The 24,084-nt window shown below is 42.8% G+C and overlaps 1 protein-coding gene across 1 annotated transcript in view; it reads right to left on the reverse strand.

Annotated features, from left to right (window-relative positions):
- Window positions 1–331: 331 nt before the first annotated feature.
- Window positions 332–24,084, reverse strand: part of LOC126176881 (ectonucleotide pyrophosphatase/phosphodiesterase family member 5-like) — a 29,128-nt gene continuing 5,375 nt past the window's right edge. Inside the window, exons 4-6 of the mRNA XM_049924081.1 lie at window positions 10,229–10,480; window positions 3,126–3,225; window positions 332–507 (exon numbers count right to left, since the gene is read on the reverse strand). Coding sequence (XP_049780038.1) covers window positions 414–507; window positions 3,126–3,225; window positions 10,229–10,480 — 446 coding nt within the window. The 3' untranslated portion in view covers window positions 332–413. The remainder of the gene's footprint in view (window positions 508–3,125; window positions 3,226–10,228; window positions 10,481–24,084) is intronic.

The raw sequence follows: 24,084 nt of genomic DNA on the forward strand, positions 1-24,084 counted from the left end.
TTGCGTTTGTATGTAGAAATTTTGTTCCACTCCACCTGTGATAATTAAATAAAACGTATCGTAGGTAATAGGTACTCTTTCAAACCACGATATCTTTCAAGCACTCCTACTAATCTTATTCCTTCCTTCAATAAAGCAAGCTAGGAAACAAAATGCATTGCACAGGAAGGAGCGGACAGAAGGTATGGTGGGGAGGGGAGATAAGCGGGTGGCCAGCTTGCCCTTGTGTGCACGCAGAACACCTGTTAACTGCACGCGTGCAAGTGCCGGATTCCTGCCCGCCCCTGTTATATATCAAAGTTAAATTACTACATCATTTTTGAAAGGCATTTTATTGTAAAAATAGAATTGTGCAAAAAGCATTACATCAGTGTACAAGCATTCATATTTTTCTTCTCACAAAGTGCATAAAATTATTCCTCTTCACTTTGAATTAAATTTTGGATATCAGCTTGATGACATTCTTGCTGTGATTTTGTTACCCATCCTTCTGAGGCCTCCCTGTCACTGATGAAAATAACATAAGTTTACAATATTATAAATTTTATCAATGAGAAAATTTTAATTGATCATCCTATTAAAATGACAGCACCAGTTCCACTTCTATTTTTATGTTACATACCATGACTGATTTCATACCCTAATGGTGTTCTCTCAGGATGTCTGACTTAGCCACTGGATAATGGCCTTTGGGGACCAAGAATGGTCCTCATCTTTAAAATTAAAAGTACAACTGATGCTGTCCCGTTATTCCAAATCAGTACTTCTCTTGTGGACCCTGTATCACCATGATCCATATGCTGGAAAATAAACCTATAGGAGGCCAACTGGCTGGCACGTATTGAAGCAGCTGCCTGGTGCCTTCTTGCATCACTGATGACTCAGTAACTAGGCTCACTAACATAACAATGAACAGCTCTGCATCCGCACTGCCCCTGTGCTAGCCACGCACTTGTGCCAGATCAGCAACAGGCAATGGCCACCACTACAACCACAAACCATTCTGCCTAGATGAACTTATCCTGTGACGCTGCAATCAGTGCTGCCACCTACTTTCTTTAGCACTACCAAGTGCCCAACTGCAACCTGGCGGAGACCTTAAATCCACCACCTTGTCATAATAAATGTACCAACCATCTTGAGCTGATGTCATCCTGGTCTTTGGCAATGACTATCCTTACATGTAATTGCACCTTGAGGTGTGGCTCTGATAAAATCGTGAATGTGCCACTATGTGCTTTTAGCAATCACCTCCTGAAAGTACATTATGGACAGTCACTGAGCCTCCTTGTAATAGATAATATTTTTCACTTGTGTGAAATGATGAAAAATGACAGAATCCAATTTAAGAGACTGTTGCCACGAAAGCAACTCCCACAATGAAATATACCACCTTTTGATCTACAACCCAAACAACAATGGGGAAAAGTCCGTACAATACTGAGAATCCCGTGTTGTGGTAGAGATGAGATGCAGAAAACATTAACTGTCTAGTCATTCTGCCATTTCATCAATGTACTTTTTTTTAATCACTTATTTCAGACATTTCCTCCTCCTCCTCTACTGCATATTTACAAAATATCAGTCTCCCCATAAAAGGACACATTAGTCCATTTGGTGTACTGTAAATGGGTTACAACTGGTACCAGGCAGCCGTTTGACCCTTCATTGCTGATTTATGTTATGGCAGTGAAGTGACATGTATGTGACAGTTGTATGAAATGGCACAATGGAGCTATTGTGTTTGGACATTTCCATGATCACACCATGAATGAAGTACCCAGTTTGTTGATGTATCAACACAGGCTGTCCAATATGTGTATGATGACTGGTGTATGACTTGACATCACGTAACACTGTGTAATAACAGTGATCGTGTCAAGATTGTAACTGGCACTGACCGTAGACCAGTGTTTCAAACCCATCAGAAATTGCTGCCATCAGTGAACCTCAAACAGTTCCCGAGTGAACTTTGTGAAGGGAATTGCACGCAATGGACACTTATAGTTGCATATCATGCAAGGTCCAAACACAGAAACCAGTCAGTAACTGACTGAATGTGTTTAGTGTGGCTTGCCAAGGCCCCATTTCACCTTTTTCCCCCCCAAATGATGGAAGGCATCAACAGCTCAATGAGACATTCCAACAGCAATTTGTGGAGGGTGTTGTTAAGGCCAGATGTAGTTCTGTGATGTGTGGCACTGTCAACACTTGTTTGGCACTACTAAGTAAACAGAAGCACTGCCGCAGATGTCACAAACAGGCTGTGGACACCAGTAGGTGCAGAACTACAGCAGCATCGCATCAGATACAGCAATACTATCACAGCCTGTTTCCTCACTGCAAGCTGAGATGGGCCAACACTCGTGGTACCATTGATGCAGCAGTAAAGTGGGCTGATCATGGCAAAGGCAGGCCAATTGCCACACATTCTTGCCACCACCTTGTTTTGATGTAAGTGGTTGAAGCAATGCCTCAGCACAACAAGCAAGCAAATAACCATCATTAGCCAAAAGGATTGCAGACTAGCACAACCACCCACAAAGAGGCCCACACCAGGTGACATGGTTTTGCAAGATGCCACCAGGACATTTGGGGTCCACCACCAACAAGGAGACTTCTGCTTCAAAGCCCATTCCTGTTGACTTGCCACCTTTGCTAGTGGGCCATCTTTGGGCTCACTTCAGCCGCATTGGGATTTCTGCCTTGGAGGGCAGCCATTTGTGATCAGGGCAGTGCAGCAATCCATCTGTCTTACTTGTGCAGACAAACTAATGCTGCTATCACACCTCAACTGGCCCACTAAATCACAAGATCTTAATCTTGTAGAAAGTGTGTTAGTAACTCAATGTGATCTAATCATCAATATGTGGTTTTAGCTGGATATGACACAACAGAAGAAACTTGTTCTTTCCCACTGAGGAGTTTTTAAAGGTTAGAGGCAGTGTTACGTGATATAAACGTGACATCTCCTGATGGGGGATTCTAATTTTTTGTTCGGTGTGCTTACACTTCGTAAAAGTGAATGTACTTCCAAGAGCCTGGAAATTTTCAAATAAACGTTCCACTGAATGCAACTATTTTGTTTTTCACTGTCATTTAATAATGATATTACAACATTTTACCTTAATAATGTATAGTCACTGTTACTCTCCTCTAATCTGTGTGCTTTTCGCATCAAATGAACAGCAAATATAAAAAGGCACAGGAGCAATATAACAGAACCTGCAAAAGAAGAAAACTACAAATAAATAGCAAAGCCTCGAAATATTCAGCTAATTACAGATACATTAAATGTCCTCAAAGCGAGTAATCATGCAGATAAAAGTCTTTATTTCATAACTCACTACAATGGCTATCTTTTAGAGACAGCAACTTCGCATGTAGGAAATTTAAAACACTTAAACCTCTAAAAGTAATGTACACAAATAGGTGATAAAATGCAATAAGATTCACAAAAAGAATAACATCCCCACAATGAACAGTGAGAACAAAGGAACGAAAACGTTTACAACAGGGGTGGAGCAATAGGCCAGTTGGACAAAGATAGGGGAAATATTTTAGGAAGCATCTGCCTACAATGAACCGCCTGGAAGCTAGAGAAAATGTTAATCAGGAAATCCATAGAACAAATTAAACCCAATTCTTTCTGAATGTCTAAGGAACTGCACCAGTTTACTTGAGGAAGAAAAGGAAGAGCATTTACAGTTAGAAACATTTAATATAACCTGCAAAAAGACTTGCAAAAAAGTGCACACCAAAGTTCATGAATCAAGTAGTATGTGGCTTCAGTGAGTGCACTGAAAGAACAGAAGGAAATCTTGCGTCTTCTGCATCCATTAGATTTGCTCTGGGGTGCAAATAGGTGCCGTACATCAGTTACAAAAATTCATGCAGGAGGTATACTGAACCATTAATAGAAAGGAATAAACATTGTATTTCTAAGCTGATAATACATCTCGAGAAACTGAGTGTAAACTGATAATCTTTGCTTGCAATGAGAGCTGTCACCTATAAATAACAATAAAAATATATTACTGTGGGTAGCAGGTCGTGAGGGTAGATAAGTGTTAAGAAGGGGGATGGCAGATGTGACTGAATGAGGTGGAGTTAGTGGGTGTGAAATGGGATAGAACGGAAAAAGGGTGAGGTTTGGGGAGGAGTTCGTAGGATGAGATACAAGATCGTGTGGCACCGGAAAAGTGTGGGAAAGAGCATGCAAAAATACGGGAGAGTGACACAGGAAGTGTGATCAGTTTGAAGGTATAGGTTTAATGATATCAGCAGGAGTAAATGACACGAGATGCTGCACCAACAGACAGTGATCTTGTAGCCTTCTGTTGTGTATGGCCAAAATGGTCGATACAGTGTAGCTCATAATTATAGCATGCAGTGTGGTTTGTAGGGCGACAATAGAAACACAGAAAAGAAGAGAAAGAAGGTAGGACACTGACTATAGTAATGCACTGGAAAATAGTAACAAAGGAAAACAGCATTGGGTTAGGATTGAAGAAAAGCCATCAGAAAAAAATAAAACAATGGAAAATACAAGATGGAATGTAAGAATATTATGAAAAGGAAAGTTCCTACTTCCCATATAGCGGAGATGCTGAGTCGCAGACAGGCACAACAAAAAGACTGTCACAAATAAGCTTTCAGCCAACGAGGCCTTTGTCAAAAACAGACGACATGCAGGCGTACGCGCACGCACATGACTGCAGTCTCTGACAGCTGAAGCCACACAGAAGAGCAGCAGCAGTGCATGATGGGAGTAGCATCTGGGTGGGGTAAGGAGGAGGCTGGGGTGGAGAAGGGGAGGGATATTAGGGTAGGGGTGGGGGACAGTGAATTGCTGGTAGGAAGTGTATAGGGACAATGTGGGGGGGGGGGGGGGGGGGGGAGATAGAGAGAGAGAGAGAGCAGCTAGATGCAGTTGGGAGGTTAGACAGAGTGCAGGGAAGAGGTGGGGGGGGGGGGGGGGGGGAGGAAACTGAAAAGGAGGGAAGTAATAATGGAATGACGGCTATGTAGTGCTGGAATGAGAACAGTCAAAGGGTTGGATGGGTGAGGACAATGACTAATGAAGGTTGAGGCCAGGAGGGTTACGGGAACGCAGCATATATTTCAGGGAGAGTTCCCCCCCCCCCCCCCCCCCCCCCTCCCAACCTGTGCAGTTCAGAAATAATGGTGTTGGTGGGAAGGATCCATAGGGCACAGGCTGTGAAGCAGTTATTGAAATGAAGGATGTTGTGTTGGACAACGTGTTCAGCAACAGGGTGGACCACTTTTTTCTTGGCCACAGTTTGTCGGTGCACATTCATGCGGATAGACAGCTTGTTAGTTGTCATGCCCACATAGAATGCAGCACAATGGTTGCAGCGTAGCTTGTAGATGATATGACTGGTTTCACAGGCAGCCCTACCTTTGATGGGATAGGTGATGTTCGTGATGGGACTGCAATAGGTGGTGGTGGGAGGATGTATGTGACAGATCTTGCATCTAGGTCTATTATAGGGATATGAGCTATCAGGTGAATGGTTGGGAGCAGGGGTTGGGTAGGGATGGACAAGTATATTGTGTAGGTTTGGTGGATGGCGGAACACCACTGTGGGAGGGGTGGGAAGGAGAGGGGGCAGGATATTTCTCATTTCAGGGCAGGATGAGAGGTAGTGGAAACCCTGGCAGAGAATGTAATTCAGTTGCTCCAGTCCTGGGTGCTACTGAGTTATAGGGGAATGGCAGGGCTACTTGTGAAACTAGTCATGTGACTGACAAGCTAAGGTGCAACCACTGTGCTTCATTCTATGTGGGCATGACAACTGACAAGTTGTTTGTCTGCATGAATGGCCATTGACGAACTGTGGCCCAGAAACAACTGGACCATCCTTTTGCTGAACACACTGCCGAACATGATGTCCTTCATTTCAAAGGCTGCTTCACAGACTGTGCCATATGAATCCTTCCCACGAACACCAGCTTTTCTGAACTGTGCAGGTGGGAACTCTACCTGCAACATACCCTACGTTCCCGTAACCCTCTTGGCATCAGCCTTCGTTAGTCATTGTCCTCACCCATCCAACCCCTTCCCTGTTCCCATTCCAGCACTACACAGTCCTTATTCCACCAACACACCCAGTTGTTCTACTTCTATCCTTTTCTGCTCTCCCCCCCACCCCCCCACCCCGCCCCATCGCCCACCTCTGCCCCGCCACACTCCGTCTAACCTCCTGACTGCACCTAGCTGCCCTAACCTCTCTCTCTCCACCTTGTCCTTGGATGATGCCCAGCAGCACTTCACTGTCCCCCACCTCTATCCTACTATCCCTCCCCCTCCCTGCCCCAGCGTCGTCCTTACCCCACCCAGTTGCCACTCCCATTATGCACTGTTCCTGCTGCTGCTGCTTCTTGCAGTGTGTCTTCACCTGCCAGAGACTGCAGTCGTGTGTGTGTGTGTGTGTGTGTGGGTGTGGGCGCGCGCGCGCATGCGCGCCTGCGTGCATGCCATCTATTTTCAACAAAGGCCTCGTTACCCAAATAGGTTATTTGTGACAGTCTTTTTGTTGTAGCTATCTGCTATGGTGAGTAGCAACTTTCCTTCTCATAATATTGTTAAATGTCACAAAAAATAACAACTACTTCTATTCTAACTGCACCCCAGTACATGCCTAGGGAAGCATTGCATTTCTTGGCATGGCTTGTATGCACAACATCTGACACCAGAAAAATATAAATGCTTGCAAAACTGAAATGACAAAAAATACTGATTTCACAGTAAGAGCATTAATACTGATGTCGATCCAAAGTAGTCTATTTATATCCTTACATATCACTTGCTATCTGAACTTTTGGTGGCCATTAGTCAGGGACAACAATGCCCAAGCACTGCCACACGTAAACAGGAGTCTAGTGTGAGCAGTGGTCAGGATGGGGAGTGTTTTAAGAAAGCTGTCAGTATGCTATTTAATTTACTGAATTATGTCACAGACAAGCATGTCATCATATGCAAGATAAAATGAGAATATCTGGACCCATAGGCATGTAATTGAAGTATAATAATCAAGTCATTGGAACTAGTGTTTTCAGTAGCAGCCATTATCACTCAGAGTTAAAGAACCGTGATAAAATTACCACACTTTTTTAAAATGATTCTATTTTCATGAAATAGTTAACTAATGAAAATCTTAACAGTGAATGCAAAATTAAAGTGGTGATTAACAAACGACATGCAGAACTGGGCTTTGCTAGACTGATCATTACTGCTGGCACAATAAACAAGTAATTAATTTCATGTAATGTTCTCATCTCAAATTTAACCTTTCATTTAAACTAACAAACTCAAATGTATATGAAACCAACACATAAATGTCTCTATTGGCAACATAACTGAAATGGATAAGAAAAGAAGAGTGAAATGTCCGTACAGGCAATGAAGTCAGAAATTTTATGATACATAGCCTCTCCAATTATGCTGACAGCCTTTCTTTTTTTCCAAATTTACGGAAGTTTTGTTGATATGAGTTAATTGATCGACTGTCGTTTTTTATTTGTCGTTCACTGTTGTCACTTGGTTTACATACTGTCATTTTGTCATTTGGAGTTCCCTGTTTAAGGAGGATCATTTTGATATTAATGACTCTTCACATTCAGGAAGACCTTCGGGGTTTGAAGAAGATCATTTAAACACATTAATTCACTATTATCCATGTCAGTGCACTTGAGGACTGGCAAATGTAATGAGCTGTGATCATTCAATCATGTGACATTTGCATGCAATGGTAGGTTCAAAAATTGGATTTACGGGTACCACATGTTCTAAGTCAAAAATCACAAAAATGAGCAGTTGAACATATATGTAGCTCTGCTTGCTAATCATCAATTGGTTCATGAGCAACACCAACCATTCCTATCCTGTATCATTACTGGTCCAATAAATAGTGTCTTTATGCTAACATAAGGAAAAGAAAAGAATAGTTGAGCCAAACAAAACAGCAACTCCCCATACACAGACCTGTGCGCATACACGAAAGATAATTTTATGCATGTGCTGGAAGAGCAACAGTGTGGTGTATTATGAATTTCTTCCCCTAGGTGTAACCATCACTGCTGACATCATTGTCAACAACTGAGATGTCTTGCAGACACAATCCAAGAACAATGATCAGGAAGACAGCTGAAGTGATGCTTATTCCACAATAATGCCCCCCCCCCCTCCCCTACTATTGCTGACAAAAAACACTATACAGTAGCTGGATTGGTGAAATCATTCCAAACCTACCTTGTCCACCTAATCTAGTGCCCTCAGATTTTCAACTATTCCACTAGCTATCTAACAACCTTCAAGGCACTTTCTTTCCAGATAAAAATGTGCTCCAAACATCGCTCAATGAGTTCTTCACCTCAAAACCAAGAGATTTCTACAGTCATGGAATCAAAATGTCACCCAGTATTGGCAGACTGTTGTAAATAGTGAAGGAGACTATATTATTTATATTATCTTATATTTTATGTTGAACTTATGGAAAAATGCTATGAACTCATGCACCAACCCAATATTTTCGCTAGGACCAATTCTGTACATTAACTGTAATTTATTTTACAGAAAAGTCTAGAGATGCATTGTTCGCGAACTAACGGGTCCACAGGAACAGTTCATCAAGATGAACACGGAACGACTGAGGAACGAATCCTAAGGAACAATCTTTCATAGTTCACTTCAGTTGCGACTTTCTACTTATAGTTCCAAGGAACGGGAAACGGTCGGTCTCCTTCCTGCAACGGCACGTTGGCTGGTCTCGTTCCAGCCTTGGTCCCGTTCCCGTCTGTCTCAGTCTCGCCTTAGCATCGCCACTCATTGCAGTTCCACTACAGACTGCTCATAGTTTAGTTCAGTATCGAGTTGTTGTTCATTTGTTCGCTGCACATGCCTATTCTAGGTCTGTTTCAAACATTTTTTGAACTCTGAACTTCTGGTTCTTTTTGTATTCTATTCAGCGTCCATGACTGGTAATTATAAAATACATTTTAATTACGTAAATTATGTGGTATGTCATTCATACATCTTTTTAGGTAACAAAACAGCATATCAGCTTACTTCACTATTTTGATAAACTGCAGAAGGAATACTTGTGAAAAGGCAAGATTTTGTTTATTATTACAAATGCCAAGGAAGTCGGCACGGCACACACGAGTGGCCATTTTCCGCCTTTGTTTTTTGACCCAAGGTAAAAGAGCATGTTCATTGTTGTGGAAGGCAGACTGACGTAACAACTGAATGAAGCCGCTCTATAATCAAGTGTCAGGTGTCACATTTTGTAAAGAGAATGTGATAACTTCTACAATATTATTTCAATGGTACAGGGTGGCGCACAACAAAAATCGGCCACAAGTACTAAACTGCTCATTGCCGCCCACCAATCGTCATCTATTGTTTCAATGTTGTTGTTTGCATTAGCTCATTTGTTATTTCTTTACTGCCTAATTATTACATGTTTATCTATTCTGCTCATAGTGGTCAACAAATCGTGTGTAACTGGCACGCATTCTGTAATTAGGGCCGGTTTTTCGTGCGCCACCTTATATTGTTTCACTACGATCAGCCAGATAATGATACAGTTGGCTAAACGAGAAGTTTTGCAAATTCACGAACATTACAAGTTTGTGAGAATTCTGTTATGAATAAAAACTCTGTACTCCGTGCGGGGGGGGGGGGGGGGGGGGGGGGGGGGCGACAAATGCCCCCTCTTGGCACCTTCCATCTTCAGCCACTTATGCTACTAATTTTCAATTTTTCATAAGAACCATATACCAAGCACAAATAAACAGTGAATGAGTACAAATGAATGGTTCCCAAAATTGAGCGATCACCAGTGAACTAGTTCCCAAGGATGAAAGAGTTTGCCCATCTCTGGAAAAGTCTACATGTGGCTGTGTTACCAATAAGCATTATAGTTTCTGTAGGTACCTGCTATATTTTATCTAATATCATTGTTAAACGTGACGGAAGGCACAATAACAACATAGTAATAAATTTACTTCCGTACTTCCAGTGTCATGGACTGCACAGATTTCTCATAAGGCTTCAGCAAATATTACTTTTTCATTTCTGTCACTGTATACATTTGTTACTGCAAACTACTTTCTGTACAAAATCGTAAGGCATGATCATCTTTGTTGCTACAGCCCACAATAAAATATAACAATCTGAAATTTTTAAAAAAAAATTATATACCTGAAATGGTTATCCATTTCAAATGAATTTTAGTTTCGGTGTCATCTTTCAACATAGATATAACATTTGAAAGTGAACCATTTGTTGGAGGGCTGTGGAGCCCTAAAATCTTGCAGAATAATGAATACAAGTCAACAGAATCAAATGGTGGAATTGTATAATTCTTCTTTAGTAGAGGACCCACAGCAATGAAGAAAGAGTGCATTGTCTGGAGTTCATTGTCATAACCATGAACTCCAAATGTCCTTGAGCCTGAAAAAACAACAACAATAATAATAATAAAGTTTGCAAATCATAAGGAGAATGCATATAGTCATAACACTTTTTCTCTCAAGTTACAGGCACAAACAAATGAATTCAGGTTTTAAAAATAAAATTATACAACAAACTAACAAAACTTATCTTACAAACTAGTACATATGAGTGTACTATTGATTTTTAAGGCAATGTCTGTATTCTAATTACACTTAAAAATGAAATTTACTCTGCTGCAGAAGAGAAGGAACAACATCTGTAAAAGTTAAATCAATGCAAGAACTGCATTTTTGTTCTAGCAATTGATTTCTTTAACCTGGCGAAAATAGGACAAAAAGGCTTCCTTCTTGATGTTTGACATCACAGTTAATATGAGTATTCATTTATAACAAATAGAATAATGGTGATAAATTACAGGCAGATAGAATGGGACTTTGGGCAGTGGCAGCATTAGATGTGAGAGAGGAGATGGAAGAGGTAGAAAAGAAGAAACATGGTAGAATACAAGTAATGAGAAAGATGACAAAAAGGGCATGACAGATTGAGAAGTGGAAATAGAAAGGAACATAACTGGAAGAACTGAGCCTTTGGTTCACTGGCTGACAGAGGGAAATGGCTATATATGTTAATTTTTGAGGGAACAATTGTGAATGTGCAAAGAAAGGGCCTTAACTTAATGCAACAGGACACCAAATAGTGTGAAATGTACAGTGTAGATTGTGTTAGAGGTGGACAGTAATCAAGGAGAAGGAGTTTGAAAATGTGTTTGTTTCATAGATGGTAGCTTAGCTACATAACTTGTGTGCCAACAACCACACAGTCACAATATTTGTGGCAATCACACACACACACAGAGAGAGAGAGAGAGAGAGAGAGAGAGAGAGAGAGAGAGAGAGTGTGTGTGTGTGTGTGTGTGTGTGTGTGTGTGTGTGTGTGTCTGTGTGTGTATCAGTGAGAGTGAGAATAATCTTAGATTTTAATTTTTCATTTTTTTTTTCCTTTGTTACATTATCTACATTCTCTTCATTCTATACCTCTTTCTAAGCGATTTGTCCATTTCATTATACAAAATAGTGTATGGATAAGTCTATTAACTATACTACTACTATTATTAGAATATTTTTGGACAATATTGGAAAGGTGGAGGTTTGATATGCAACAGTATTATATGTTACATTTTATTTTTCAACTAGTGACTTGTACACACATTTATAAAAGTACTGAAGAAGTGAAGGTAGATGAGAAGCTCCCAAGAAAGACACATATTGTCATCTACTGCAGAGACTAAATGCAGCTACTTTTGCAATTAGGAAACTGTCTACAATAAACTTAATTGATTCACTAAAATGTGTTTATTTTGTGTGCTCTCATTTCCTGGCACCATAAATGATAATATTTTGTGGCAACTGTGTTCAGGCTAAAAGGATACTTTTAGCTCAGAAGTGAGCAATCCAGGCCATATTTGTGGTCTTGTGTAGGCCTATTTTTAACAAGTTGGAAATTCTTGTACTGACATTGCCATATGTATCTCACCTATGAGGCTTTTCCTAGAGAACTTTAACTTCTTTGATAGGAATGGCAACATCCATTCAGTGGAAACAAGACTGAAGAAGAACCTTCTCATTTTAAAAGCACACTCTTAACTACCATTCAAAAAGGTTGTAGCACACATTTTTAACAGGTTTCAACAAAATTTCAAGTTTATTACAGACAAAACCAAGAAGGAGTTCTTCCTCAAGCAAACTACACTTAGTCCTTGCAGGAATATTGTGGGTCACTTTTATGGGTATATAATCCACTCTAATGAGTGTTTTAATATGCAAAACTGTTCATATTTATTTAATAACTTTACATGTCCCATTCACTGTTTCTTCTGTTCACATACAAGTACTTTACATTTGCATTACTATGTTGTAACTAAGTCAATATTGAGAAACACACGGGACTCGCACGGGACTGAGTATTTTTTGGGTGGCATATAAAGACTAGCGTATGAACATATTGTGATTTCAGAAACTACATTTTTGTTTGAAAAACTGCTGGGTTAGAATTTACTAATTTGACTGAGCTATACATTCATGCAACACTTTTGTTTACATAAGAAATGATTAGCTTATACATTAAAAGTGATTACAGTATAATGTATTGTGTCTGTGCTGGGAGGGGGGACGCTCAGTACAGAGCTCTGAGGCACCCCATTCTCTTGGAAATTGGGCGTACTGAGTGAAGCGCCCACTTGAACCCAGAATGTATGGAGCAACAGGAAATTATCAGCATGACAGCCACATCTGCAGAGGGTCTCACTGAGCCTTTGCAAATCAAAATTCCTCTCCTTTCCTGGTCCAGTAACAGTGTCTCTAATCTTACCTTCCCAGTCACCCATCACATCCAATGACTGGCTTCCCTCACAACTCAATACCATTCAGGGCTGGAGCAACTGATCACATTCTCCATCAAGGCTTCGACTACCCTTCACTGTGCCCGGGGAAATGAGAAATATCCTTCCTACTATAGTCTCTACCCCTTCCACAGTAGTATCCCGCCACCCACCCAAACTACAAAATTTATTTGTCCATCCCTACTCCAACCTACCTCCACAGCCCCTTTCCCTATGGTTCACATCCTGGGTTGGTCAGTTGGGAGTGAAAGGAACTAATCTGCAAGATCATCAGTCCCTCCCTCCGTTAAATGGCAAACCAGGAGTGGTCGTAAAATAAAGGGGGTGAAAGGCAAATCCTGGAAATCATAAGTGTAACTAACTAATTAACACACACACACACACACACACACACACACACACACACACAGGCATGCGAAGGGGAGGGGGGAGGGGATGGGGAGGGGGAGAAGAAATAAAAGCCCAGACAAGTCGTTAAAAGGTCAGTCAAGACAAGACATTAAAACCAAGAAACAAAAAAGAATAAAAATGTGGAATGGGTAGAAGGCCAGGCTGGGCCACTAAGCACAGACCAACAAGGGACCCCTTTGGGGGAGGGATGGGGGGTGGGGAGGGTAGGGGTGCCCCACTAACCCATCTGGTGGTCAACGAGGCCAAAACCCCCTACCTTATAGGGATGAATAGAAACCACCTTTGCAGGCAAAACATAATGCCAGATCAGCCACTTTGGCTTTGTCTGCTATCATCAGAGGTAACGTGTCAGGAAAATTAAGACGCCACCACAAAGCAGTAAAAAAATTAGGACAGTCTATGAGTTAGTGGGCACCATCAGTGGGCTCCACATCAGCAGTGAGGAGGATCTTCATGTTGGAGAACATGGCCATGAGCCAGCCAAGTGTGGCCAATGCACAGTCGACAGAGGACAGTGGATTCCCTGCAAGCTGCCCACAAGGAGAACTGTGATGTGGTGATGGTCTCCTTAGCTGCCCTCAGTTTGGGGAGATCAGGACAGAGCATTCCAGGTTCCAGACTTCCAGCAATCGATCTCGTATAAATGACCAAAGGACCAGTTCTGGAACCCCCATTTCAAGAGTCAGCATCTTGGTGATCAGCTTAGTCAACTGGTCAGCTCATTCATTTCTCGAAATCCCAAACTGACTGGGGTTCCAAACGAAAACGACTGGCCATCCAGCTTGATGGAGGTCAGAGAAAAGATCCTGGATAGCCGTAACCAGTGGCTGAGGAGAGCTGCACTGGTCTACAGTCTGGCAAAGGGAGTCACTAAAGATTAGGATACTCTTGTCAGAGAAAGAATGAATATGGCTTTTTTAAGTGCTAGTCTAATGGCCATCAATGCACCAGTGAAGACACTGCAGCCAAGGGGCAGAGAGTGGAATTTACTGCACCGTGCATATGTGTATGCAAAGCTTGTTCATATGTCAATTGTTGAGTCATCAGTGAATACCACTTCCAAACCTGGATACATTCCACGAGCAGCCAAGAACAGGCAGTGAAAAACCATGGGGTCAATGGAAACGTTCAGACCAAAGGAGACTTCCAGACAAATCCGAGGCTGGGGCACAATCCATGAGGGCAGATGTGATGTCTCCCTGATCTGAGACAACAGTTGAGGAAGTTGCAGTTTCGAACAGACCCTGTAGGCATGCAGCAATTTTAAGCCTAGTTCTGGGTCACTGTTGTGGGAGGTGGAGCTCCCTTTCAGGGAAAAGGACACAGTAGTTGGGATTTTTAGGGAAGCTATGAACGCATATAGCATAATTCAGCAGCTGTTGTCGGCATCTGATAGGTAATGGAGGGACTCTAGCCTTGACTAAAATGTTTCTCCACGGCTAACTCAGAAGTGTCCTGTCGTAAGTCAGACCCCACAATGATGAATGGGGCCCAGTATCCACAGTGCTGAGAGTGATGCTGAACCATATGCTAGACTCCCACAATTGAGACAGAACATAATCAGGGCTTCATAGAGCCACAGTCCGCCTCCATAGTGCAGCAGTAGCATTACTGCTTACCATGCAAGTGGGCCCAGGTTCAATTCCTGGCAGGGGACTGGGTGTTGTGTGAATGCACTTATCTTTTACTACCTGCCTCCTGGAGTTCAGTGAATGTGAACTCTTCAGTGCCCTAGCCTATTGTCCTGATACTGCCCCAGGACCAGATTGCATCCACAACCAAATGCTGGAACATCACTCAGTGGATTGTCAGCGTCACATTCTTGCCCTCTTTAATCAGGTCTGGAGTGAGGTTGAGTTCCCCTCTCAATGGCAAGAAAGCCAGTACCAAAACTGGGTAAGAACCCCCTAAGTTATCCAGTCAGACTTGCCAACATTCTCAGCAAGTTGCTCAAATGCAGGATGAGCAAGCGGCTGTGTTCGCTCATTGAGTCTTTGAGCCTTTTGGCTGCATCCCAGGGTAGTTTTCGCAAAGGCCGCTCCACTGCTGATTATTTGGTTCACATGAAGTCGACCATCTGGATGGCCTTCGCATGTTTTCAGCACCACATCACTATCTTTTTTGACGTGCAGAAGTCTTATGACATGACATGGTGTCACCACATCTTTATGATGTTGAGTAGGGTCTCTGGGGTACACTACAGATTTTTGTCAAGAATTTCTTGTTGCTCCATACATTCTGGGTTCAAGTGGGCGCTTCACTCAGTACGCCCAATTTCCAAGAGAATGGGGTGCCTCAGAGCTCTGTACTGAGCGTCCCCCCTCTTTCTGGTTGCCATCAGTGGTCAAGTGGCAGTTGTGAGGTCTTTGGTATCGCCCTCCTTATATGGCGATGATTTTTGCTTTTACTATTGCTCCTCTACTATGGGAGTTGCTAAGTGCTGCCCAAAGGACACCATATGAAAGATGCAGTCATGGGCTCTCACCCATGGCTTTCGGTTTTCGGCCACCAAGATTCATACTGTGCACTTCCATTGCCTCCTACTGCCCACCCTCAACCAGAGCCGCTGTTTAATGAGTCGAAAGGTGTGATGATAGTTCTAAGACGCAGAGGTGTGAGCATAATGCTCAGCAAAATGTTTGGCAACAGATCGGGGATCACTACAAATGGCACCATATACAGAAACACTTCATACACCAGCAGGGGACTGGACGCCATAGAGGCGTCTGATCTCTGCCCATACCTGTGATGTAGAGGTACATGATCCAATGGTGGAAACTTATCATTATATGAGCCAGCATGTGCGGGCACAGAGCTGTTTAAAGGCAATGAGGTGTTTCAGTGGAGGGTGCCACTTATGGTGTTGGAGAGCCAGCCTATGATCTCTAATGGCTGCAGCGATCTCTGGGGTCCACCAGAGTACCGTATTCTAAGGGGGGGTGGGAGAGGGGGAACCCGAAGAAGAGGGAATGACTTGACTGCTGCCAAAAGAATGGCTGCCATCATAAGCTGAGCAGCCACATTGCTACTGGTTTGTGATGGGGATCTTATGATGACAACAGAGATGAACCCATTCCAGTCAGCACAGCTGAGAACCCATCTGTTCAGGCGTCCAGGTGGGCAATGCTGAGGGAGGGACAGGAAAATCGGGAAGTGGTCACTCTACACACAGGTCATCATGGACCCTCCAGCGGATAGACAGTAAGTTCTATGTGCTGTGCTGACACCTGTGGAGACACCTGAGTTCAGGAGGAAAAGACTGAGCTGTGCCAGTAAAATTTTGATGTCTTTACCACAGCCAGTGACCATAGTACCATCCCATAAAAGGGTTATGGGCACTGAAGTCGACCTAGACTAGGAAAGTTGGGGGACAGCTGAGAGCAATGTAGATAGTACATCCTCGGACATGACATCATTGGTAGCGAGATAAACATTACAGATGGTAAAATCTTGATGTGCCCTTACCCAAACAACCACAGCCTCCAAAGGTGTATCAAGAGGCAGACGGTCACTCTATATAGAGCCCAGCACATACATACAAACTCTACTCAATATTCTCTCATAGTAGGTACAATTCTTAAAATAAGTTCGGCAGCCACAAAGGGCAGAGGTTCAAGTTGCTGGAAACCCCAGTTCCTGAATGGCAACACAGAATGGAGGCTAAGGGTTTAAAAATTACTGCAGCTCATCCAGGTGGTGGAAAAAGTGGTTGCATTTCCACGGGGGGATCAGACTGAATACTGTGGTGGATGAAGCAACCAGGGGAGGAGGAAAGTGTGGGGGGCAGGTTATGACGCAGGGTCATGTGCTGCCTCCAGTTGAGATGCCAGGGGATCCACAGACATACATTCTGCGGCACATTTCCTGAGGAGATCTGGTGTCTCAGGGGCCACAGAGATCTCCTCCTTAGGAACAGAAGGAATACCTGCAGAGTCCGGTGGCATGAGGGCCACCGGAGTTTCCTTCGTCTCAGAGGTCTTCCATTTATCCTGCTCTTCCTTCTTCTCCTTAGAATATGAGGACTGGGAAATTGTCCCTGAATTGGTTTCAGGGCCAGAAGAAGAACAAGTCTGACAGCCAGCAGCCTGTAGTTCCTTCAACCAACAGCTGGTGTCTGGCTGTGGACCAGCAGGAACCATGGAAGGAAGAGAGCCCAGGGATCTCTTCCTAGCTACAGAAGCTGGAGGGGGATGAGGCACCTTCGGCTAGGGGATGGGGACTGGTGGGGACCCAGTGCTCCCAAAGTGGGTATTGTGGGAGCACCAGAAGGGCCCCTAATCACCTGGGGCAGGTATCAGCAGGCAGCTCTGATGGGCCACTGTAAAAGGCACAAAAGCACCATCAACAGAACTGCAGCACAAGATTGTGTAATTTGTATGGGATTAAGATGCTCATACTTTTTTCTGGCCTCTTGGTATGCAAGCTTGTCTGGGGATTTTCTTCATACATCTAAAAATGGAGCAATATGGTGGGCAGGGGGTATGTAACTTACCACTGTTTACACAGATGGCGGGAGGGGCACAAGGAACTGCTCTCTCCCCAGGTGTGGTTGTACGTATTAAGCAGAAAGTGCTTGCTCGCACAAGAAAGGTGTTGCATCAACTGAATGTTAACAGCATCTGGCCCTGGGGTGCAGGAGGGCGTAATCTAGCTCCCTCATAGTAAAGGCAGCATTGTAGCACTCACAGTTCTAAGAAGAGAAGGCTATTGCACGAGCCTCCTCTGCTCATTTCCAATGGAAGGAGGCAGGACGATAGTGGGAGGAGCTCGAAATCTCCGCAAACGGTGGCCCAAGGTGTTGAAGATAGCAATAGGGTCTGCTACTATCAGGCTGCAAATTGAGGAACGGATCTTGGTCCCAGAGAGCAGTTGGAGGTTGGCCCACAGGACGGAAGAGGGAGTGGAACTGTTAAAAGAAGTGGCGAGTGAAATCCAGCTAGCTTTTTGCTATCCTGAAGAACGTGATGACACTACACGTGCATCTGTTTATAGTGAATGCAGTTTGCCATCATAGGATGACGATTAAAAACGCAGAGAGCATGTCTCTGCTCACGAATCGTGTCAAGGCATGGTTTAGTCTAGCAAGCGATCGGGACATGGCATGGTGAAGAGGAAGAGTGAGGAACAGAACATTCTGCAGCGATAAGGATAACATTCGTAAGATACTCCACCTGGTTATCACAACTGTGCAAATCTTGTTGTCAAAGTTCACCAGGGAGGAGTAAATCCTCCAGTTGGCTTTGGTTAGCTGCCATTTGGGTGTGCATGGAGGTGGGGTAAGAGCCAGGAAACGGATAGCACATGGGAAATAGTCACTCAAGTATGTGTCAGAGAAAACAGATGGACCATTCAAGACGATGGGAAAGCTGTGCAGTGCAGAAGGATAGGTCCAAAAGTGAACAGGTGTGTGAGGAGTCTGGAAGGAATGTGGGTGCTCCTGTGTTAAGTTGATTAAGAAGGTAAGCCAAGATGGCACCTCTCAGACAGGGTCTGAAAGAAGCCCAAAGCAGATGGTGCACATTAAAGTCACAGAGCAGCAGAAAGGGGTGAGGTAATTGCCCAATAAGCTGGAGGAAGTCTGCCCCGGTAACATATAGTGACAGAAGGGTGTAAACAGTACAAAGGGAAAAGGTCAAGTGAGGAAGGAAAGGTGAACTGCAATAACTTGAAGACGGGTAGCCAGGGAGATGGGTTGACTATGAACGTCATCCCATATGGGTAACACGACTCCCCCATGAGATGGGATGCCAACCAAAGGTTGGTCAAAATGGGGCAAGAAGAAATGTGAAAGCTCAAAGTGGTCCTGAGAACGCAATTTTGTTTCCTGAAGGCAGAGAACAAGTGGACGCAGGTACTTGATGATAGCCCCTTCAAGAATGGATGGTTATCATGCTGGGTTTTGGGCATCCTACAACAACAGGATGGAAGGGTGCCAGGGTGGAAGGCCACAGAGACAGAGCAGACACCACAGTGGGCGACTTTTCCTGAATGACATGCACTTCTGTAAAATTTGGAAAAGATGGCTGGTCAAACCCAATAATTGGGATGATATAATCATTAATGGAACTGAAACTAGAAATCAAGACCAAAACTGGGAACAAAGTCCACACAGGGTCTGCACTGAAAGGACCACCCAAAGGAAAGTCAGAGGGGTAAGAGATAGTCAAAGTGCATGTTTGCAGCACAGAAAGAGGAAGTAGTGCTGCAAAGATTGGAGCCCGTGGTACCCAAGCACACATTGTGAGCTCATATCCCTGCAGAAGACCAAGATGAAAGACCTGTCCCTTACATCCTTCCACTTCCACCTACTTCGGCCATGTCAGTCATTTTCTAACTCACCAAATGCAAGGCCACCTATGAAAGCAGCAATGTAGTCTGCCAACTAAGCTGCAAATACTGTGCAGCATTATAGGTGAGCGTAGCCACTAACAAACTGTCCATCTGCACGAATGGCCACCACCAAATTTTGGCCAAGAGACAACTGAGCATGCTCTGCAACACCATGAGGCTGAGTTCAGTGACTGTCCATGACATCTCAATTCTTCACATCAACATCAGCTTTTCAGAATAGTGCAGGTGAGAATTTTCCAGTGGAACACATCCTTTGTTCTTATAACCCCCATGACCTCAGTCCCCTCCAGTCCCTGTCCCCCCCTCCCCCGCCTCTGTCCCCTATCCCTGTTCCCACATTGACCTCACATGTACCTTCCCTATCTCTGTTCTCCCCCCCTCGTAGCCCATCATACTGTCCCTGCTATGTTTCTGTATAGTCTTCCAAGGAGCACTACAGCATTTCTCTCCCTGTGCTACCCTGCTATCTCTCCCCCTCCCCATCTCTTCTGCACCTCCCACTACCAACCAAACTGAAATCTCTATTCAACGCAGCAGTGCCACTGTGCCCTGGGATGACAGAGTACATATGTTAGAAGGCCTAATTTAGAGGACAAAATGTCTCCAACCAGACAGACGGTATCAATCTCTAACACAAATGTGCACTCTGTGATTTAAGAACTTTCTACAATTTACAACCAAGACAACAAGAGGTCTACCACTCATTTTCAAGTTCCTGATATTTAACTAGTCAGGAAAATGCCCAATCTCCTGCACTGTATGTAAAAAGTTTGTGGAATATTCTCAATGAGTACTTTTTTGTGACCCAGTGTTGCGTGCAATGAGGGAAATGGTTTCCGTATGGAGTAATGTAATCTACGGAGTTCCCCAGATTTCAGTTTTTAGCACACTTCTTCTCTCTGTATACATCAATGAATTTCTTCTGTGTTACATTTTTAAAACTGTCCCTTATATGATGATGTCAGAACTAAGAATATCACACCTCCCATATTGGGAATGAATTATCACCTTTGTGCAGTATTAAGATGGGCGACACTCGAGTCTCAAACTAAATACTATCAAATCAATGTTGATCTTCATATTAGAATGAAAGTTGAGTTCATCAGCAAACAATTACATACAACAGTCGCTTCTGAACTCTTTGATGTACTCTATTATCCAAAATTTAGAAACTATACCCACAGCAAAATTAGTCCAGAGATTAGTTTCATTGCACAAAAAATACCAGAAACGACAGCTGATTAGCACTAGCCATGAATGATTTTGTAAGATATACGTGGACCAGTCCATTATTTAATCTTGTTAAGCCTTTTATTACACAGCTTAAGACCATTCGGATAACACACGTAAAAAAACACATGCTTTTCTGGAAGATAATTCATTCCTGGATCCAGAGCCAATTTCATAATTTCTATATCGAGCTCAGTTTCCATATAATACTGGTTTCTGTAAATGCTTATGTCAGCCTATGTATTATATCATAGTGCCACTCAAAAGAACAACAAAAGAATCTGTGCGGTACATAAATTAATCAAAGAAATGAGCAACCTAATAATAGTTTCTTCTCAGTTTCCTGCAATACTTTGCACCAGAAAGATCCAGCGGTAGTCAGACAACATAGCAGTCCTCCAATTGCCTTGGCAATGCTTTTCCATTTGAGAATGTCTTGGTAGAACTGTTCTCAATTAGTTGCACCAAGTTATCCAGGAAGAAGTCCAAGTGGTCATTCAAGAAATGTATCTTCAGTGACGTGACGGTGGGCCCACTTTTTTCTTTATTTGTTGTCCTCGGTGTCGACGTACTGCATTGTGATACTGGCTGAAAAATGGGGTGTGAAAGTACAACACTGACTACTTTAAATAAGGCAGCCAACTGGTGCACAGTTGTGTTTCACAGTAGTTTACTTTCACTGTTCACAACCTCCCAACAATACACAGTTATATCGCCAGTGCACTACTGTTTTAACTTTCCATAAGCCTCATTAATAGTTTGCAGGCAAACCTCCACATACTGCTACATAGTTTACTACTTAACATCTAAGAGCAGTAAGAACCTAACCACAAAGTTCACAGTTCTTGAAGAATAGAAAGGTACATATGGAGCAGACACTGTCATTGTTTTAACACACGGCCTAATTGTGTTACACTTATTTCGCGATTGCATTGTTGTTGATCTAACCAATTCAGGTTCCTCATCTGAAACAAACATGGCCGTGGACTGACTGTCTCGCGACCAAAAATTGGGCCCTTATATTTCCTCACAATAATAGGTACTGAAACTACACATTGTTTGAACTTCAATTTACAGAAATTACAATTAAAACTTAACTCATTAAATTAACAGAATACGTTGAAAAATTGGTTCTTTTTAACAGTTTCTTCTACTACCAGGGTTAAGTCAAATTATTTGTTTAAATAATGAAATTAACATACACAGTTACATAAACAATACTTTTGACAAAACTATTAATTACTTTGGAATTAATGAAGGGCTGGCTTTGCTAACATGTTTTTGAATCTCCGCTTTTCTTTTCTTATCTTGGGGCCTTTATCCTGCTTCAATGCGGGGTCGGCCGTGTTACTATTGAGTTGGCAGTGTTACTTACAGAGGGTGGCCGGATGCCCTTCCTGTTGCCACCCCAAACCCCCCAGTACGGAATTAGTGTACCCCAGCTGTCTGCATCTAGTGTAAGCCATGTAAGCATGCGAACCTTTTCAAATGTCTGCAAGTTGTGTAACTGAGGTGGAATGTGGAGACCAGCCCAGTATTCACCTAGCGGGATGTGGAAAACTGCCTAAAAACTACATTCAGGCAGGCCGGCAAACCAGCACCTATCATTAATCTGCCAGGTGGATTTGATCCTGGGCCGGTGCGCCTACCCGAGTCCAGGAGGCAGCGCATTAGCGCTCTTGGCTAACCTGGCGGGTTTGCTAACAAGTTTTCAAATAGAGCCAAATAAATATTCCCGGCAAGATCAGGGAATTTATCTCCCGGCAAGATCAGGGAATTTATCTACCTCGTGATGCAATACAGCGGCCGAACTTCCCCGCTTGGGGCCTCCTGGCCAACAAAGCCATACGATCATTTCATTTCACTTAAAGAATGCCTCCCAAATGTTTATAATTAGTACATAATTTATATTTGTTTACAAGTGAACAATAGAATTTAAGTTACGAAACAATTACTGATTTCACCCTATAACAAAAGATACTAACTAGGAATAGTCAAAATAAATCAGAAAATCAATTACATACATAAAACTAAGCACAAAATTAGATCTGGTGTTATATTCTTTAAAACTGAGGACCAACGTTTCTCTTTTATGAAAATGCAGATTATACTCGTGTATGTTAATGGTAATTAGTCAGAAATGAAAAAAATAAAAACGAATCTAAGGAGGCAAGTGGCAAAACAAGAGGGAAGTAAAAATATCCCAGCCTGCTTCGTCACGTGTTAAGTCCCATAAGGTGGTATGATCTCACTTGTTCTTATACAGTGTCATGTGTTTTGTTCCTTATGGTTGCCTAAAAAGTTCTAAAAAACACATGAAAGAGTGCCATGCCACTTTTTTAATATCACTCAACAAACCAAGGAAATAATCATCAGCCATTAATTGCCTATTTCTCTACAAATATTCTTTCCTTAATTTTTACTTCACTGATCCTTGGCACTTTTTATGTTGTAAATGCATGAATCCATATGGTGATTCGTCTGTGGCTGTACCAAGTTTTTGATAAGACTCAATTTAATACTCAGTGGAAGTAGATACACATTTTTTCAGTCAGGAGTCTTCACAACATTCTTCTCTCCACGCTATTTTTCCCCAGAATAGTGGTTTTTCCATCTCTGCTGTCACACTCTGTGGATGGATATGTGTGTGTGTGCGCGAGTGTATAACCGTCCTCTTTTCCCCCTAAGGTAAGTCTTTCCGCTCCCGGGATTGGAATGACTCCTTACCCTCTCCCTTAAAACCCAAATCCTTTCATCTTTCCCTCTCCTTCCCTCTTTCCTGACGAGGCAACCGTTGGTTACGAAAGCTAGAATTTTGTGTGTATGTTTGTGTGTCTATCGACGTGCCAGCGCTTTCGTTTGGTAAGTCAAATCATCTTTGTTTTTAGATATATTTTTTCCCACGTGGAATGTTTCCTTCTATTATATATATTGCTCTTACTGAATTCATGTGAATAGCAGTTTAAAGTTCTTTCACGTCTCTTCCAAGTTAATTGTGTGAGCAATTGCAACAGAAGAGAATTTTTCCCACTGTGGAGAAGTACTGTTTTCAGACTAAGTTTGCTAGAATCTATCAACACAAGCACCAATCACTTACATTGAAATCATGGCCAAGAGTCTCCATAATGGATTCAATGTCACCTTCCTTCAAGAAATATTCAGCAAAAGGAGCATGGCAGTCATGACAAACACTCATTTTTGCATCAGAAAG

This window comes from Schistocerca cancellata, chromosome 3 (genome assembly GCF_023864275.1).
Source record: "Schistocerca cancellata isolate TAMUIC-IGC-003103 chromosome 3, iqSchCanc2.1, whole genome shotgun sequence".
NCBI classification, from domain to species: Eukaryota; Metazoa; Arthropoda; class Insecta; order Orthoptera; family Acrididae; genus Schistocerca; species Schistocerca cancellata.